Source organism: Pristis pectinata, chromosome 1 (assembly GCF_009764475.1).
Source record: "Pristis pectinata isolate sPriPec2 chromosome 1, sPriPec2.1.pri, whole genome shotgun sequence".
NCBI lineage: Eukaryota > Metazoa > Chordata > Chondrichthyes > Rhinopristiformes > Pristidae > Pristis > Pristis pectinata.
Window position 1 is genome coordinate 17323893 of NC_067405.1, and position 20708 is coordinate 17344600.

The 20708-nt window shown below is 38.9% G+C and overlaps 1 protein-coding gene across 3 annotated transcripts in view; it reads right to left on the reverse strand.

Annotated features, from left to right (window-relative positions):
- Positions 1–272: 272 nt before the first annotated feature.
- The window catches only part of tfcp2l1 (transcription factor CP2-like 1), a 40247-nt gene continuing 19811 nt past the window's right edge, over positions 273–20708 (reverse strand). The window contains exons 11-15 of one of the 3 annotated variants that reach the window (XM_052026536.1): positions 20537–20627; positions 18320–18417; positions 15195–15337; positions 7897–7948; positions 273–5003 (exon numbers count right to left, since the gene is read on the reverse strand). In XM_052026536.1, the coding sequence (XP_051882496.1) occupies positions 4966–5003; positions 7897–7948; positions 15195–15337; positions 18320–18417; positions 20537–20627 (422 nt within the window). In that variant the 3' untranslated portion in view covers positions 273–4965. The remainder of the gene's footprint in view (positions 5004–7896; positions 7949–15194; positions 15338–18319; positions 18418–20536; positions 20628–20708) is intronic. The other 2 variants (XM_052026468.1, XM_052026606.1) reach the window with 2 other exon arrangements.

Here is a 20708-nt window from a genome sequence, read left to right on the forward strand (position 1 = left end):
AGATCAAGGAATCATGAACTTTTATAAGACATTGGTTCTGCCACAATTGGACATTGTATTCAGTTCTGGAGACCACACTATAGGAAAGGTGCAAAAGCCTTGAACAAGGGCAAAAGAGATTCAGCAAAATGGTTCCAGGAGATGGGTGTTGCAAAACACTGGTTTATTACAATATGTTCTGATCCAATAAATACATTCAAGAAGATTGTTTTATCACACAATTAGTAGCAAGAACAAACAGTTTACACACTCTCAGTGAGCAGTCACACTGTGTTGTTCCTGGCAATAACAAGTGTACAAGTCTTCAATGATCCTTGACACCACTCAGCCTTGACTATAGGTTAAGGTAAAGTCTGTTCAATCAATCCAAGAAATAAAGAGTTTTCAAGAGAAAACAGAACAATGCTTTCATATCTTTTCTACTGTTCCACAGCCCTGGCAACAGCAAATATACACATACCTTCTCAGTTTTGGTCCATGACACCACTTCCAACTCCAGTCCAAAGAAGCTGTATTAATGGCAAGATCTCCGTTATTCCATATTGTCAAACAACTGCCAGCCATGTGACACACCATTCCTGTCACATGATAAATCACTACAGTAAATGAATTTTAATTAAGCAATTGGCTTAATTAAAAATGATTAGTGTAGTAATGGTTAATGTTAGGTGCAAATAATCACAAAACGTCGATAAACTGAGAAGGATGTATTTTACTATTCTAAACTGATTAGTTCTTGCTTGCTTCTGCATCATACTGCAGTGAGACTCTGGTGACATGCATGGACTCTCCTTGGAACAGAGACTAAATGGAATCTGATTGAAAAATCTGGAACGTTGAAGGATGTAAACTAAATAGATGGAGAGAAAATGTTCTCATCAGTCAAAAGGTTCCTGAAGAGGACATAGAATTGAAACTTGAGAGGAAAAACCAAGGGTAGCAGGAGAAAAAAAATGTTTAGTTTTACCAATTAAGTAGTTAGCATCTGGAATGTACTGACAGGGCAGGGGGTTGGGGCAGTGGAGATAGATTCAACTGTTATATTCTAGAGGTAAAATGGTTAGGTGCTTGAAAGAAAAAAAATGCTGGTTTATTGAGAGAGGGACTAGCTGAATCATTCTGGGATAGAACCTGTACAGATTTGATGAGCTGAATAGTCTCTGACTATGCTTTAATCTTTGTGATTCTGCAATATGGTAAGGAAACAGAACTTGATTATCAAAGTTTTCAAGAAAATTATCTGAGACAATACATGGCCATTAATTTTCCTTTGCAGTACTGTGGCTTGAGGGTTTTGTCAGATATAAATGTTGCAACTATTGGCAAAAATCAAGATGATAGGCTTTAACAGTGGCACGTTATAAAATTAGACCACACTCCACAGGTGGGTGAATTAACGTTTAGAGTATTATAGCCTTCAACGATTACCAAGGATGGCCAGGAAAGTCCCAACAAACACTTTAAAAGAGTATAAAATGTAAAGACTTATTATTGTACTAAGATCAGATGTGTGGGCAGACACAGTAGTGTAGCAGTTAGCATAACGCTATTACAGTGCCAGCGGCCAGGGTTCAATTCCCGCCACTGTCCGTAAGGAGTTTGTACGTTCTCCCTGTGTCTGCGTGTGTTTACTCCAAGTACTCTAGTTTCCTCCCACATTCCAAAATATGGGTTGGGAAGTTGTGAGCATGCTATGTTGGCGCTGGAAGTGTGGCGACACTTGTGGGCTGCCCCCAGAACACCCTACGCAAAAGATGTATTTCACTGTGTTTCGATGTACATGTGACTAATAAGATATCCATCTTAACCCTAACACACTGGCTGCTGTCAACCAAAGCAGATTATCTGGTCATTATCACAAGGTTTTGCTCTGTATAATATTGGGTTCTGCATTTCCTCTTTTATATAATTGACTTTACTTTGAATATAATTTATTGACTGTAAAACTTTGACCTTGTGAATGGTAATACAATTTCTGCCCTTTCTTTCTGGATCTAACCTGTTAGGTGTATAAGCAAATGAAAGCTCCACAGAAGTCTTGTTAAAATAAAAGATACATTTACTTGTGTTTAGTTGACTAGTGTACAGACCTGCAGGTACAGACCTCTTTTCCATTTGAGGTGTACAATCGTCAGTGCAAAGATGCTTTCATATTTTAAAAAACAATATTCATTATTATTGAACTATATATGTTCTGAAACAAACCACCCTCTCCCCTTTAACATCTGTAATCCTGCCACTTATATATTAGTGTGCATATTCACCCAGTGACTGCTCCAGTGATGAGATGTCCTTAGAGGCATGTCAAAAAAACTCTTCAAACAGTGGTAACCTCACCCATCATTAAGACAATTACAGTATTAAGTTTGCTACATTTCATTGATACTAAAACAAAAACATTTTTTAAAACACATGAGATAATGCCACAGCTTTAAGATAACACAAAAAAACCCCACACACACCTGGACTAAAAGAATATAAATACTGCAAAATTGGAAATTATCTTGAAACTTCACTACATTAAATTCTTTCATACAAAGGTCATATCCATAAAACTACAGCAAAGCATTATTGTGTAGGGCAACAATAATAGCAATGCATGGTCACAGTTAAACAGAAAATCAAATCCTACAGGTGCCTGTAAATAGGCAATTTACAACAGCACTGTCCACGCAGAATTTGAAGCACTACTTTAAAATAAATGTTTGTTTTGCCTTTTCTGAATCCAATGATCGCCTGTGGTATTTGATAAAACATTACTCATTAACACAATCAGAAGTCAGTAGTTTTAGCTTTGTTTTAAATTGGATCCAAAAGCAATCTTCCATAATCAGAGGAACATTTCACTGGTTGATCTACCAGTGTCTATCAGATGTCTATCTGTCAATTCTCGAACACAACCATCCATGTAATGTCTGTCTAATCCAAACCTTTTAAACATCAGGTTTCATTTTTTATGGATTCATTCCAAACTGAATAACTGTTCTATGTAGTCATGTGAAATGAATAACTGTGAAGCTAAACTCATTCAATGGCCAAGATGATGATACACCCTCTAGAGTTCTGATGAATGGTCATTGACCTGAAATATCAACTCAGTATCTGTCTCCAAAGATGCTGTCTGACCTGCTGAGTATCTCCAGAATTTTCTGCTTATATTTCAGATGTATACTATCAATAGTACTTTGCTTTTACCCTCTAGTATCTGGAGAACATTCAGAGTTCAGGGAAACTGATAAGTTGGATTGAACAGAATCTCCAGAAATTCAACAATCCACCTAAGTACTGGCCCAGAACGATCAGGCAAAAGAAAAATACCTCAAATGCCATTTGTCAGTTTTAAAAATATGCCTTTTTAAGAGGCAAGTACTTTCCTCCATCCTGTACTTTCTTTATCCTTCATTCCTAGTTTTCCATTCCCAGCCAGGATACTGGGACAAAGCTACAAATCCACCAGATCCAGGACAAGGGCTGAGAAGGAATTAATTGGCTGATTTCTCTCCTTAGGAATGAAACGTGAGAGCGATATGGAAAGAAAATGAAAGCACATCTGAAAGGCAGGGCTGAAGAGACATCAATCATGTTTTTTTAAAATCTTCCTTCATTTTTTTAATGTACCTTGAAGACAGCAGCAGAATTTCTTAAGGAAAGAACTTCTCAATGTTACTTTGCATGAAAAACATTGCAAAAGCAACTTCTCACACTTGGAAAAGAAAGTGTATGTGTGTAAACATTTGAGTTAAATGTGTTATTGAAGAATACAGTTTGTAGAACTTTAAGAAAATATTACCTTACTGAGAGATGATAATATGACAATTAGCAAAATTAGCAAAATGTACGTCATCATTAATGTCTTTATGCATTTTGAATAAATGTACACATTAGCTTCTTTATGCAATAAAAGTACTCAAAGTAGAGAAAACAGGTCTACATTGATGCACACATCAGTATCACTTAATTACTTATAAAATCATATTCAGTATTTGCAATCTCACTCCCTCTTACCCCAACCCTACAAATAGAAATTTATATTTTTACTCTCTTTTCCTGTCATATTTTTGTTAATTCAGTAGAAAATAAAACTAAGTGCTTGACCATACATTCACCAAATTCAGTAATGAAAAAAAACATTCTTCAACCATTCCAAAAATTAATGCAGGCTAAAGGCAATGTCGTGGTATTGTGCGTAGTCTTCCATCTTCTCCCACTGCAACACCATAGAGCAAACTGCATTTTAACTATTTGAACACTAACTTCAATTTGGAAAATGCTCATAAAGCAAGCCTTAGAAAAAGAATAGAGGTTGGATGCATTGTCACAAATCTCTTCCTACAGGAATGGAAACTAATGGATGACTAAAAACGCCTCAGCTCCATGAACCAACATAGAGTCTGGACATTGCAGAACGTTATGGTTAAATTGTGGGCATTATCATCACATGACAATCTATTTAATCCCCAGAACACAGAAGTCTACAGTATTACAATCCTTTATAAAGTCAGAGTTACAAAAGCACCTCATTATCAGAGCTATCCAAAAAGTCAAAGTCCATTATTATTAAGTCTATTATTAAATGGGATGTTGGAATGTTAGCAATTATTTTTGAGTATTTCTAGCAATTTTTTTTACCTTACTTGAAATCTGCAAACATTTACCATTAATCCCAGTAACATAAAAGGGGAAAGATGATTGTTGAACCCAGTTGTAAAAACCAAAAACAAAATTATTAAAATGGTACCATGTAAGATGGCTGATGTAAAATGAAGCAGAACATTTTGCCTTGTCCTCACTGAAAAAATATTTTTTTATGTCTTGAGGGTTTTGGATCACGTCAGTTTTAATAGTACAACAGATTTTTTTCTTGGGCCTGTTTTTCAGATAGTTGTCCATACTTAATAAAAGGATGTCCAAATAATGAGTAATCTGAATCTGCCTCCTGGTAGTTGAGGAATTGTCCAACCTTGTTCACTTTAAGATGATGTGGTATCCATCAGTTTGCTCAGCTGTGAAGAACAGAAGGTTTACTAACATTAAAAGAGAAGACTCTGTTTTGCATAGAAGAAACATTTTCAGCAATTCTTCAACGTAAGAGTGCAATTTACAACATTAGTCCCTCAAGGGATCATATACTTCACTTTCCCCCAATTACTGCAGTGAAAATGCAGGTGACCACAGTGTTATCGGGGGTTATGTTCCCAGAAAACAGTCAACTTCATGATCTTCCATAACATAAAGCAGCGTTCATCTGTGCATGCATCAAGAAATGCAGGTTGAAATAAAAGTGTTGATTTATTTACAGTCTTTTCATACAAATTCCATGAGAGCAAATTTTATCTGTATCTCAAATTTTTAGGCAACGAGTTGTGAATTCTGTAAGGGCAAATTTCTGTAACCTGAATGGCCGTAACGCAAGGGTCACCTGTATTCGCTTTTTCCACTCTGTGCAACAAATGCATTCTAATCTCTCAGGTGACCAGGAAATCCTTCAAATGCATTGTAGTAAGAAGTAATGTCATGTCATATATAAGCATCTAATTTCAGGGCATTATGATTCATGTCACAATTATTGGCTGGTGAGTAAGGGAGGGTAAAGATGGAACTTCCCCTTTTAATCTCAGCGTCTGGATAATCATTAAGTTTAAGCATATGTTTAGGAATATAAAGTTTTCCATGACTAACTTTTCATGACTGGATATGTGGGGAAGACATCAAGTGCTTGGTTGTTGAAGGGTCGTATTCTGAGTGGAGGTCGGTGACCAGTGGTGTACCTCAGGGATCTGTACTGGGACCCTTACTATTTGTGATTTTTATAAACGACCTGGATGAGGAAGTGGAGGGATGGGTTAGTAAGTTTGCAGATGACACAAAGGTTGGGGGTGTTGTGGATAGTGTGGAGGGCTGTCAGATGTTACAGAGGGACATAGATAGGATGCACAGTTGGGCTGAGAAGTGGCAGATGCAGTTCAACCCAGATAAGTGTGAAGTGGTTCATTTTGGTAGGTCAAATATGATGGCAGGATATAGTATTAATGGTAGAACTCTTGGCAGTGTGGAGGATCAGAGGGATCTTGGGGTCCGAGTCCATAGGACACTCAAAGCGGCTATGCAGGTAGACTCTGTGGTTAAGAAGGCATATGGTGTATTGTCCTTCATCAATCGGGGAATTGAATTTAAGAGCCGTGAGGTATTGTTGTAGCTATACAGGTCCCTGGTCAGACCCCACTTGGAGTATTGTGCTCAGTTGTGGTCACCTCACTACAGGAAGGATGTGGAAGCCATAGAGAGGGTGCAGAGGAGATTTACAAGGATGCTGCCTGGAATGCGAAGCATGCCTTACGAAAGCAGGTTGAGGGAACTCAGCCTTTTTTCCTTGGAGAGGAGGAGGATGGGGGGGGGGGGGGGGGGGGGGAACCTGATAGAGGTGTATAAGATGATGAGAGGTACTGATTGGGTAGATAGTCAGAGGCTTTTCCCCAGGGCTGAAATGGTGGCCACAAGAGGATATAGGTTTAAGGTGCTGGGGAGTAGATATAGAGGAGATGTCAGGGGTAAGTTTTTTACTCAGAGAGTGGTGAGTGCATGGAATGGGCTGCCAGCAACGGTGATGGAGGCAGATATGATTGGGTCTGTCAAGAGACTGTTGGATAGGTACATGGAGCTGAGAAAAATAGAGGGCTATGGATAAGCCCTAGTAATTTCTAGGGTAGGGGTACGTTCAGCACAGCTTTGTGGGCCCAAGGGCCTGAATTGTGCTGTAGTTTTTCTATGTTTTTAAAACATTTTGAATAGCCTAATGAAAATGAACAGGTAGAAATCAAGGGAACACTGCTATTTCAACCACTTATTGTTAAAATTGGTCAGCTCAGCGTTTTATTCATTGAGACATTTATTTAGAAAGACATCTGCCTAGATATCAATCTCCAGTCATAGTAGTAGCAGACTTTGCTTCCAAAATTCAGTTCTACTCACTTCAAAAGGAACCAAAGTGTGGAAGTGGAGAGGAACATACTGCTACTATCACACAGCACATTCACCTCCACTGGGCAAGGATACATTTCTCAGTGGTGCTATATACATTAATTGCAAAAAGTGTGAACACATTATGAAGAATTTGCTTAAGTTTCGCTTTATTGGTACACAGGAAGCTTCACCCTTCATTTCTTTTTGAAAGTGAACACAAATTAGAAGCTACATTGTTACCTAAAGACCACACAGCTGGACTTAGCAGTTCCCATGATTATCAGAAGGTTACTCCACAGAGTTTCCTCATCGCATTTTTATGGGTACATTAATTATTTTCTATTTGCTAATTTAAGAGTAATCAATTATAATACAGCTTATAACCCTCTCTGGCTCAAGTTTTATTTAGAACCTCTGATTATAATTGGGAAACATTGACTTTTCCAATGTCACAGCAGGTGAAGGTTACCACATGGCACAGAAGGATGAAGTGAAGGCAAGCTTTCCAATCAAAGAGCCAAAGCACTCATCACAGGGATATTAATATTCACCTTTTTCATTTATTCATTTTTACTAGCAAGGACAGTATTTATTGTTATACTTTAATTGCGTATGAGAAGGTATGGTCTTTTTGAACAACTGTAGTCCTTCTGGTGAAGGTACTCCCACATTGCTGTTGGACAGGGAGTTCCTAGATTTAGACCCAACGATAATGAAGGAATGGTAATATATTTCCAGGGTAGAATGGGTGTGCGACTTGGAGGGTGAAGTTCCAATGGCCCCGAATTCCTTGTCCTTGTTTGTGGCATTCATGGGTTTGGAAGGTGCTGTCGGAACTGATCTGGTAGCTGCAGTGCATCTTGTAGTTGATACACACTGTACTAGTGATGGAGGCAAGAGTTAATCACAAATACAAAAAGTGAAATTAAATTGTACCTTTTAAGATGCAGATGACAAAGCAAATCTCATTGCAGAAATTTTTAACCATCTGGAAATAAAAGGATCTATATTAGTCTGAGGTAATAAGAACATCTATTCTAGCAGCCCTACAATGGAAGTACTAGTATCTATTGCCATTAGGTTTGCCAACAAAAGCAGCATTTTATTTAAGGAGACTCATGTTTCACTTCCATTAAATCACTGATAGTACAGTTGCCATTGTAATGGCTGTTGTTGGAGGTGTATTCCTGAGCATGACTCGATAGTAGGTTTGTTCTAGATCCAGTGCCCACAACAATGCTACAGAATGAATTTGAAACAGCCTTACTTTTAATTCTTGGATTGAATATGCAGATTGGAACTACTTAGACTCTTTGCACCTCCTGTCAGATTAAGCATTATCAGTTGAGGGAGTGTGATAAATATCAACAATTCACTGATGCAGGGTATGCTCTTGTACAAAATAAGTGCTTGAAAAAAAAAATCTTGGAAATGGAAATATGGTAGCAATGCCAAGTTCCTTGGCAGCAGTAACAAACTAGATACGTTACAATTACTCAAGCTTTAGATGTGCCCTGCATCGCCCTAAAAGCCTAATAACAAAGGCACTGCCAGTTGCAGTGTTGAGCTATACAGACCAGAGGGTTCCAGAGTCAAGCCGTATTTAATGCAGATTGCTGATCTTAGCTTGGCAGCAGTTGGTTCCCATTGCTCTTTAGCCTTGTGGGAAAGGGAGGGAAGAAAAAGAGAAAAAAAAACAACAGGCAGCATTCCTATTTCTGATCAACTCCAAAGTCCTCCAAGAAAGTAAGCTTGTAGGTATCAATGAAGTAAAGAATTACTCAATGAAAACACATCAGCCCATGTGCTACACTGCAACGTCCTCACCAGTAGCTCCCCAGAAGTTAAAATGATAAACTTATTTCAAATGGACAGCGGCTTTCCTGTAGGATATGATTTTATTCCAGGAGCTTCAATGTGTACATGGCTATTTAATTTCATAGGTTTGCTCCTTTGTACACAACAGTTCAAACCAGGAATGAGAAACTTGGAGATGAAATGCAGATAGGAATAAAAAAAAATAATGCATGCAATTGGAGTTTGTATCAGTACCAAATCTATAAATAAGCACAAAAATGTAGATATCTCAACTGAGCAGGCACGGTAGTGTAGTGGTTAGCGTAAACGCTTTACAAGGTTCAAATCCAGCCACTGTCTGTAAGGAGTTTGTACGTTCTCCCCGTCTCTGCGTGGGTTTCCTCCCACATTCCAAAGTAGTTCAGGTTAGGAAGTTGTGGGCATGTTACGTTGGCACCGGAAACGTGGCGACACTTGTGGGCTGCCCCCAGAACACTCCGCAAAAAGATGTATTTCACTGTGTGTTTCGATGTACATGTGACTAATAAAGATCTTATCCGAAATTGTAACATTACAAGAACTTCAAAAAGGGAGAACATTTGTTCCCCAGGAATAGCTCGCTGAATTATTTAAATTAAACCCTAACTACCAACTTGTAAGCTACACTGTGCTGGGAAAGTGGTGATGGAGTAAATGAAAATATATGTATATTACAGAGCTTGAAGAGCTGCTGCTAATGTAATGGGGCCAGGAGTAGCCCTTGGGTAGTGATGCAGTTCAGATTTTGGAATTTCATGGGAATGTGGGCAAGGTGACTATGACTGTGGATTGGAAGAAGCCGTAGTTCATTGCATTAAAGTGCAAGGTAGGTTCCACGTTGAAAGAGAATTTGGGCAGCAAATGGTTAGGGATCAACTTGACTTCCTAACCTGGCCATTCAGCCAACTGTGCTGATGTGGATGTGAGATCCTTATGAGATGCATGGGGGATGAAAGGTCAGGATTTCAGGATTCTGTGCTGATGAGTTGCACAAATTGGAAACTTGAACGGTATTGAGAATTGGCAGAAAATGCCAGCTTCCTTCTTTCATGCCATCAGAAAATATGCAGGTCCTCCCCAGGTTCCATTCCTGTGAACTGGTTGCAACCTGAGCAGTTTGCAAGTCAGAAATGTGGCTGCAAAAGGTGCGTGCTGCCCCGCAGCAGCCAGCAAATCCATCCTGCTGGTCTCCCAAATGCCCGTATGGGCTGTAAATCAGTTGGGCGTTCATTAGCCGAGGAAGACCTGTATCACAAAAAGGGCAGGCAGCCCCATATAAATGCCCATTTTAAAATGCTTTTTACTACCATGTCTGCCAATACATTGCTCATTCTCACAATGTTGAAAAAACATGCAGTGTGCACCGTTGTTCCTTCAGATTCATTCTTCCATTTAGCACTAACTCAGAAATCTTTGTTAATTTTGAGTCCCCAGTCCCTTGCCAGGAAAGATGCAGTGTCCTGACAAGCACAACTGCCTCATACTATCTACACTTTCCTTGCAGGTAAGGCCACATAATACCAGAGCACACAAGGCCCTCAAACATTGTGTTATGAACGTAAGAAATAGAAGTAGGAGTAGGTCATTTGGCCCTTGTGCCTGCTTTATTATTCAGTAAAATCTTAGCTGATCTTACACCTCAGCAGCACTTACACCACAAACCCATTTCTCATGATTCCATTTTTATACATATACATACACACTGTATATATAGATCTCCACCTTGAATATACTCAGCAACTGCATCTCCACAACCCTTCAGGATAGAGAACCCCAAAAATTTACCACTCCCTGGATGAAGAAATTTCTTCTCATCACAATCCTTAGTAGATGTTTGTGACCACTAGTTTGAGACACTCCAGCCAGGGAAAATATTGTCCTTGTATCCACCCTCAACAGCCCATAATGATTTTCTACATTTCAATGAGTTCACCTCTCATTCTTCTAAACTCAAGGGAAAACAAGTGTCAGCCTAATCTCTCCTCTTATGACAAACTATCCCAGGAAGGAATCTGATGATCCAGGGATGAGCTAAAATCTTGGCCTATCAGTGATGCCCACATCCCATATATAAATAAAATTATCACATGTCTGGTGCCTAACTTTAAAGCACCTGCTAAACTGGAATACACAGCAGATGGATGTACTGAGAAGACTCTGTACAACAAACACCTCAATGGAGAAGGCCCTGCATCAATTGTCTCACCATACCAGCTCCTGTTGCATGAATGTAAAGTCTTGTTTTTTTTCCTTCCGAAGCTCAGTACAAAACCCACTCTATCCTTCCTTCCCCTTCAAAATGAATCAAACTATTATGAATCAGCAAGGAGAGAGAAGCAACAAGTCCTTCTGCTTTAAGCCATGGTTGTGTCACCATTAGCTCAGAGAACTTCACTCGGGGATGGAAACACTGCATTGAAATCACACCATGCCAGGGAACAGTCAATGGAAGGGGAGTGTAGGCTCAGGAGGGCTAGCTGTTTGACTCCAATCTACAACAATGTGCACTAGTTGGTTTGTACCAACACCATCCTCTGTAGAAACATCATTTCCAACAAAGGGTCATCTCACTTGCTAGGGCATGTGTCTACACTGGACTCTCCTACAACCATCAACGGGAGCACATCAGTGCCTCTTCAATTGGTGCATGGAATGCAGGGATAAAGCTTTTAAGGAATAGACTAGAGAATGCTGCATTCTGGTGTCCAAATTCTGGAGGCCTAAACCAAAGCTGATATGCCCAAAGAAGCTGGCATTTGCCATAATGCAGATGTTCATATAGGAGATAACATGCAAGTGCAGTTTAGTGAAAGGAATGCATTCTCTTAATGGGATTTTAGACAGTTGCCCAACATGTGCAACTCTCTAGGTTTTGGAGAAGTGAGCAAAATTGTGTGGTCCAGTCACATTCTTGCTGCATTCAACACAACCAAATGATTGGCTTTAATATATTGCATCTTCATCACATCATTTCAAACTTCCTACAACTGGCCAAATATCCAAGAGATGCAAATCAGAGGTGGTGGAGCTGGTTCTTTTCACAAAGTACATACCCATGCTCAAGGAATCAGGAGTGCCAGAAGTTGTACAGTCACCTGCCAACATTCGATTCCATTAGCTTCACAGGAAGTAACTATCAAGAGGCAAACATAACTGGGAGCTGATACTTTCATCACTTTTAGCTCTGATGAACCTTGAAAAATTTTCCCCATGGAATTTCCATAATTGACTACAAAATTCTCAATAAAAGACATACTTTAATGAACATGTCCTATGTGTCTTGCAAACAGAGTGCATAATAGCAATACTGAAAAAGATCCCCATCTTGGAAGCAGCCAATGGAAAAAAGAGTCAAAGGTATAAATACACAGCAATTATTAGCCTCAAATCAGAGAGAGTATTCTTGGCTTAGGGCCAGAATTCCATGTGTCAGCAGAAAAGCAAAAATCTGCAGATGCTGGAAATCTGAAATAAAAACAGAAAATACTAGGGATATTCAGCAGGTCAGGCAGCATCTGGGGTGAAAGAATTAATGTCTTAGGTCAGTGAGCTGTCATCCTAATGGGTCTGAGGAAGGGTCACTTCTCTTTCTCTTCTCACAAATGCTACCTGACTTGCCGAGTATTTCTAGCACTTTGTTTTAAATTACATGTCTTTGCATCAGATACTTGCCCAGAATCTAGGCTGACATTCCACAGATCTACTGTCAGAAATACCATCATTTGAATGGAACATTAAGCTACAACACCCTTTGTTCTCTCAGGCAACAGCAGAAGATCCAATAGCACTATTCAAAGAGGAGTAGGTTGCACTGTATCCTATCCATCACTTACTCTTCAAACAACACCTCTAATACAGTACTAAACGTTTACCTTGCTGCTGTTAGCTATGCACAAATTTATCACCAGACTTGACTGTTACAATGATTACACTTCAAAGTTACGTCATTGACTTTAATCACGAAAGACACTGTATCAGAGGAAGTTCATTCTAAAATTGTTATTTGATTTGATTTACAGTTGTGGGGTCAAATCTTGCACACAGAACAATACGGCACAGGAACAGGCCCTTCAGCCCACGATGTCTGTGCCGACCGAGATGCCAATCCAAACTAATCCAATCAGACTGCACATGGTCTATATCCCTCCATTCCCTGCCTGTTCATGCCTGTCTAAATGCCTCTTAAACATTGCTGTCATATATACTTCACATAGCAAATTAAAGACAAAACTATGCAGAATCTCAAAAGGACAGTTGGTCCCAATGCACACATGTATTACAAGTTTTGCCACAGTTGCAAACACACCATTACCTTGTAACTGGATTGTCTTCCTGCATCTACTCAACATCCAGCAAGAATTTATATTATTATTATAGAGCACTGCAGACCTGGTTTCTGCCCAAAGCTGACACCATTGTTGGTACCACTGAAGCCATGGCTCGTCAATTATTTACTGTGGAGTTCTCATTAAGTGTGCAATAAGGACTTAGTAACCATTAGATTGGGTCACAGAACAACCAAAGGGCACAAATTATAGTACACCCTTGACAAAAAAAATCCAGAGAAATGCTAGTCTGGTGATCAATATTGTGTCATTACCTCAAAGCTGCAATCTCTGCATGCTGATGTTAGTGTAACTAAGGCTTGCAGGGTTTTTATTTTAGAGGTTTGAGTAGGTGTGGTTAAGATTTGTAAATCTGAACGTTAAAACAAACCTGTTGTAAGATTAAAAGAAAATTTCAATAAAATCTTTTAAAAATGTTAGTGTTCTGAAAGCATTAAGCACCAAAAAAGCACTGCAGAGTACTTGGTCAAGATGACAACCAAACACAATATAGATACTAAAAACCCACTGCTTAGGTAGATTAGGATTTATGTAGATTAGTTCACACTCTACTCCTCAGGTTCTGAAACCATGCTGCTTCTGCACCTCCGGCACTGTGGGACTGCAGAAATTCACCCACAACCCCTGAAGAAGTTGGTCTGTACCCCCTTGTGCAGCACCATTCTGATTGACATTTTGGAGCACTGAAAAAATTTTTTTTAAACCCTTGATTGGTACACAAGTCCTTAATTGTGCTATTGTTAGTAAAAGGATTAAAACTGTATTTTAGGCCAATGAGAAAATGAGGTGGTAGAATAGAAGTAACCTATTCCACTCAGTATGAATGTGAAGCAGTTTTTCTATATACAGCAGACGACTCCTGCCCAAAAGCTAATGCATTCTGCAGTTTCGTATCATGGTAAATGAGGCACAAAATATATCCATTCTTAAAAACCTATTTTCTTCATTCCTCATGATTCTATCCACTGCTTCACCAGAAGCATTATAAGCACGGAGGTAATATCAGCACAGTAATGTTAATATATGACTGGTGTATTTAATTTAATAGCAGTCTGAAAGCCCATGTTACTGTATTCTTTACAAATATGGATCTACACAACATTATTTGAGCTAGCAGTGTGACAAACGCTGCAGAGGAAATCTGATCCAAACTGCTTAAGCAAATCAGAACCAACTACCTTTAATATGAGCATTCAATACTTCATGCATTTACCATAAATGTACTGTTTTGGTTTCATGACGCTTACCACCACAATGCACTTTTGGCATACTGTTAATAAATCATTAATGCTTACATATCAGAAATAAACAGCTAAAGCTACAGGAGCACATACACAAATCTTAGTTTACTTGCCCCAATGTTAAAAAGAATAATCAACATAATTACCTCAACAAATCCTACTAATACTGAAGTATACGTTATCCAACGTACCATGATCATGCAACTTATGGTGTTGCAAAAAACAATGATTATATTGAGATTTTTTAAACTGCAGATCGGTTATCTTCCATTAGGCCTCTGTTTAAGCTCTACTATGGGTCAAGGATACCTGCAGAAGATTTCTTACTTTAAAAATTTGAGAAATGAATGAGAAAGGCCAAGCCCCTTGCACAGGGGATTAGTGATTACAGAGGACATTAGACAAGATTTACCAAATTCTGATTAGATGATGGATATAACTTGATTTTTTTTTCAAAATACCTGTAGATTAGAGAAAACCAAGAAAGTAAAAATGATTCCAGAGGTTTTAAAGAGGGGTGTAAGTTGGATTGGGGGAGAGAGAGAGAGGAGGAGGGAAATGAAAGGAGGAGGGAGAGAGGAAAGGAGGAAAGGGGGAAAATTAACTAGTTTTTGTTTAGAAATGCAGTTTGAAGTAATAACCAGGTAAAGAAATAACTAATGCTTGGAACCCCAACACGGGTTCAAATTGATGTCATTCAGGAGTATTCAAATTCCGATAGAAGATTCAAGAAAAAGAAAACATTTTTTAAAAAAGAAGTCGAGTGGTGTCTCAGCTGCCATTCTGTGCATGGACCTCTCTTAGATCTCACCTCATCACTGACAAGCACGTGGATCCCACTGGGTCCCTGTCTGTAGATCTGGTTAATCTGCTGCGGAGAAATGCTGTACATTTTTGCTATTTTCTCAGTTAATTCTACCGCTGTCAGCTCTTCCAAAAAGATTGCATGGTATACTGGAGGAAACCGGGAAAAAGAATTTCATCACATAAACAACAGTTCAAATAAGAAACACAATATATATTTGGATTTTTTTCTGCCATTTTGCTCCCCATTTCTCCCGACAGTCCAACTCATGGTGTTGCATGATACTGTGAGTGCTGGTAGACCTCCAGTATCTTGAAGAATCAATTCTTCATGGTCTCTTTAGCAAATGATCCATATACCACTAGCTGCACCTCTGAATCATACAGCCCAACAGGCAGCCAATGGCCCATTATGCTTGCACAAGCTCTTTAAAAAGGTGCTATGCAATTAGTCCAAATCTCTGTCGTCTCCCCTTGGTCCTGCAAATTTTATTTCGAGTATTCATTTCATAATTTTTTTTTAAAGAAAGATTTGCTTTCAAATCTTCTTCCACCACCCAGCGCGCATTAGATCATAACAGCTCAATGCAAGAAAAAGTGAATTTTCATTTTCCCTCTGGAAGGTTTTTGCTTCCTGTTCTATCAACACATATTAAATCTCCCCCTATTCAAAGAGAACAATACCAACTTCCTCCACATAATTGAAGTCTCTCAGCCTTGGTATCATTTTGTAAACTACTTCTGCATCTCTCCAAAGCTTTGACATTCTTCCTGGAATGTGGTACTTAGAATGGAACACAATGTTCCGGTAGAGGCTAACCGCTAATTTATAAAGTCTTAGCATGACATCTTAGCTTGTGTCATAAATGGGACATAAATGGTCCAGAACCCTGCAGTACACAGACAACCTTCTCTTTTCATATAATAATAGTCTATAATCCCATCCTGAGATCATCCTATTTTAAACTCACTCTAGTATCTTTGTATGTTTTTTTATAATGTGGTGACTAAAATGGCAGACAATGTTTCAACTGTAGTACAAACAAGGATCAATACAAGTTTTCAGTTCTAACCTAGGAACAAACCCCTCTGCTTTGCCATTAGTATGGCCTTATTGACCTGAATCATTACTTAGTGATACATATATGTACATATATGTACATATATGTATCACTAAGTAATGTATGTATTCCCAGACTGCTTTGCTTCTCAATGCCAAATATATTCTTACTTTCTGATTAATATTTAACTTCCTTAATTTTCTTAACAAAATGCATGGCCTCAAGCTTATCTGTATTTCTTTATACCAGTTAGTTTATACTCTTTCCTCACTCTTCCATTAAAAATACACCATCTCACAATTCTCCACATTATTTTAACTACTATATGTCTGCCCATTTTCTTCGTCTAGTGTCCCATTAATGATCCCTTTGAGAGACCAACGAATGCTTCCAATAACATTAACCACTAGGCAGTGCATTCTTTCTCTTGGCCAATTTTGCATCCATGTTGTCCCAATTACTTTAATCCCACAAGCTTCAATTTTTTCCCCAACTAGTTCATTCTGTGCATTTTATTGAATGCTTTCTGAAAGTCCATATATGCAGTATTAGTTGCATGACCTTTATCAGCCTCCTTAGTTACTTATCTGGGAATCAAAGCAAGATCACCAGATATGGTTTGCCTTTCACAAATCCATGCTGGCTACCTATTAACTCATAAAAATTAGTTTTGTCCCAGATCACCAACTCTAACTTAATAAGATAAAAGTTTATCTTTGGTCTCATGCTAATGCACAATATAGCAGCAGCCATACATTATATCCTGCTTCCAAAATCTGATTGCATTGACTTATATTCCAAGCACTAATCGCATAAATTTGTATCCTTATGTTTCTCCAACATTGGGATAACTAGCTTGTAGTTAGTGCATTTACCACTCTCTCCTTATATGAACGTTTGCAACACTTCTGCCCTCTAGAGCCTCTCCCTATCTGAGGAGGATAGAAAGGTTCTTTGCTCTCTGCACCTCCACTTCCATCACAGACCAGGAGACTTTCCTTCATTATGCACTGCTGAACATCTCATCACCTCCTCCTTATCAACTTACACCCCTTCCAAATTCTAAAACAACCCCTCCTCCTTTACCATGACTATTAAATCTTCAAACTGCAGTAGTAGGCAATATTCTGCTCTTTTTCACGTTGTCCACTTTTAAAATGTGTATTGTACTACATTAATTCTTTTCCCTTTATAATTTTGTAAACAAAAGTTCCTTAAGCCTCTCTTTAAATTCAAAAGACCAGCTCTAGAATTACCTCATATATCTGAATCTGCTGATCCAAAGATTTTGTAAATCCATTACTGGTTGAAACAGAATCTCTGGAAAACCTTCTATGACATTACCGAGGTGTTTTACAGTGTGTAAATAATTTACTTCACCCTATATTCAAATGGCCTTGAGACACATTCCTGTTCTGTTAACCATATTGTTAACAGCTTCTTGTTGATGGGATAGTTTCAGAATGATAAGTAATCATAACCCAGTCCCTTATTGTTGACTGGATCTCTGTAGTATGGTCAATAAATTCCAACTTTGCTAAAACATCATCCATTCAGTCTGAATGCATGACTGTTATTAAGTTATCTTAATTTCACCTATCTATTCTGACATTCCTTCTACCATTTCTTGAGGATATCAGTGAATATGTCATTGTATATTAACAATCTCCCTTCCAGCAGTTAACCAATAAAATAACTCTATGTAGATCTGTGAAGACTTGTGAATACTGTAAGCCCAATGAAGGAGTTCTACACTGGAGTTGGTACATCCAGGAACAAAGCCCTTCCGAGACAAGTAATCACAGCAGTTACTGAGTCACTGTCATTGTAGCAGGAGCTAATCTCTGCAAAGATATGCTTCTGCAAACTGTCACTTCTTTCCATTTGCCTGTTTTATCTATATCCCCAAAAGCCTAGGTGTGTCTTCAGGTGACAGGCTGCTTGGGGGCAGTGTTGCAAACTGGGGAGGTTACAAAGAACTCCTTTTCTTATCGAGTATCTAACCTCCTTCTGGGTCTGTCAGGCTCATGCAAGAGCCATTCATCCTAAAGATAGCAGTATCAGGACATACCATATGCAGTGTCGACAACTCCTCTGCTCTGTTGTTTGTGGAGATGATTCTGCTCAGGGTTCTGACACATGTAGATGGTCAGTTTTGGATTGATGTTTCTGTAATCACAGGTTTCAGAAGCACGGTCGTTAGCTTCACTGAACAGAAGTTCATTTAACATTCCATTATCAAGTGCAGATAATTACAAATTTATGCAACCCCTTCCAAATAAGGAAATGTGCTTGCTATTCCATTCACTACAAAAGCTTCTATTTGCAAAGTAATATTTTGCTTAAGTGGCACTACATGCCGTTATGGAGTTGACTAGAGCCTTGTTTCATTGTGTCACCTTTACTCGATCAGTGGCACTCCTGTCTCTCTGTTCGAGACCTGCTCTAAAGATTTGAACACAGAAATTTAGGCTGGCACTCCAGTGCAGTACAGTGGGAAAGAAGAACTTAATGATTTTGTTTTATTCTTTCACAGGTCACTTATGTCATTGACAAGGACAGCATTTATTGCACATCCCCAACTGTTCCAGAGAAGGTGGCATCAGTCATAGAGCAATACAGCACAATACAGGTCCTTTGGCCCACCATGTTGTGCCGCCCTTCAAACCACACCTAAGACTATCTAACCCCTTCCTCCCACATATCCCTCTATATGCTTACCTAACAATCTCTTGAACTTGTCCAATGTATCAGCCTCCACCACCACCCCAGGCAGTGCATTCCATGCACCAACCACTCTCTAGGTGAAAAATCTCCCTCTGACATCTCCCTTGAACTTCCCACCCATTACCTTAAAGCCATGTCTTCTCGTTTTGAGCATTGGTGCTCTTTGTTGTCATATTCTTGACAACAAAGAGGCCTTCCATGTCATCAATCACAATGCTGCCAATTTGGAGATAATTCCTGATTGGAATAAAATCCAGACTGTTTTGGAATAAAACTGATTTAAAATCATCAATAAAAACTGATTCCCAATGTATTCAGTTAATTGAATTTAAATTCACCAGATGCAATGCAGGATTAGAAATCCTATCTCTGGCCTCCTGATTACTAGTCTAGTAATTAAACTAGTCTACTGATAGCTTCTTAACCCCTATTGCCTTTCAGATGATACACTTATTATTATATTTCTACTCCCTCAGAACACTTGAACGTGGAGAGAAAATACCGAGTTAATATTTCAAGTCAGTGACCTTTACTCTTTCCAGTTCCCATTTAGCCTGCATCAGTATTTATAGCTTTTACGTCAGATTTCCACTATCCGGAGTTTAATGCAATTCCTTGTACTAGCATAAAATCAGGTGGTCATCACCACATTACTGTAAGCGGGAGCTTACAGTGGGCAAATTGGCTGCCGTGCTTTATCGACTATAATTCCAACATATTTCATTGGCTGTCGAATGTTTTTTCAATGTCCTGAAAGGAGTGAAAAAGAAAATCTTTTCTTTTTCCAATCTCACTGTTTATCCAGCCAGATTAACTTCCAGCACAAGATGACAAGTAGATATCCTCAAAGCACATCCCACCCCTGAAATCATCTCATTGGCAACACAAGTCAGAATCACAGGCAGCATAATAACGGAAATATCTGTTCATTTGTTCTATTTGATGTGGAGTTCAGTTCACACTGACTATTTGAGTAGGGGAAGTGTTCTTTAAAATGTAAGATAAACCTCGACTTTGGTACAATGCCAGTGCTCAGTAGTACACAGAGAACAACGGCAGGATTAATGCTGTGACAACCTACATCAAACTGAGTGGAAAATGAGTTTGAATGAGGTGCACAATAAGGTAACCTTTCAATAATCTATGCATATAAACTGGGGCAGAAGGAAGGCAACTGTGCTAGCACAAGAGTCTAGAGATTATGGTCTGTTTGTTCCTGGCGTGCAGAGCAGAAATTGTGCATTGTTGGCTTTATAAAGTGATTGTCCTGGCAATGGGGTCAGGGTGGAGGGTGGGTGGAAATGGGCTCAGAAAGATGATTGTGAGAGTTGGTTGAGCAGATGGGAGAACGGCAGGACAGTTAACAGATGGCATTTAAGGAGTTAAAATTTAAAAAAAAACTTGTTGGTGATCCACGAAGAGCCAGAGGAATGCAATTAGAAGAGTTTGGGAACTTCTATGATCGTAGAAGGAAAAGGCACTACTCACAGTAACCGATTACCTTTCATGCTTCTGCAAAATTTGTTTAAAGAAATAAACTTTACAAAGTTTTGTAACTCACCTTCCCTTGATTGCATTGAAGAGTCTGATTCCATCTGCAGGACCACAGATCTGGATCAAGTCCTCTTTAGTCATTTTCAACATATCTGCACCTAAGGAATTCATTAAAATATTAACATATATAATTGCAGGGAAGTAAATGCAGTGTTATGCACAATGAAAGAATGTCCCTG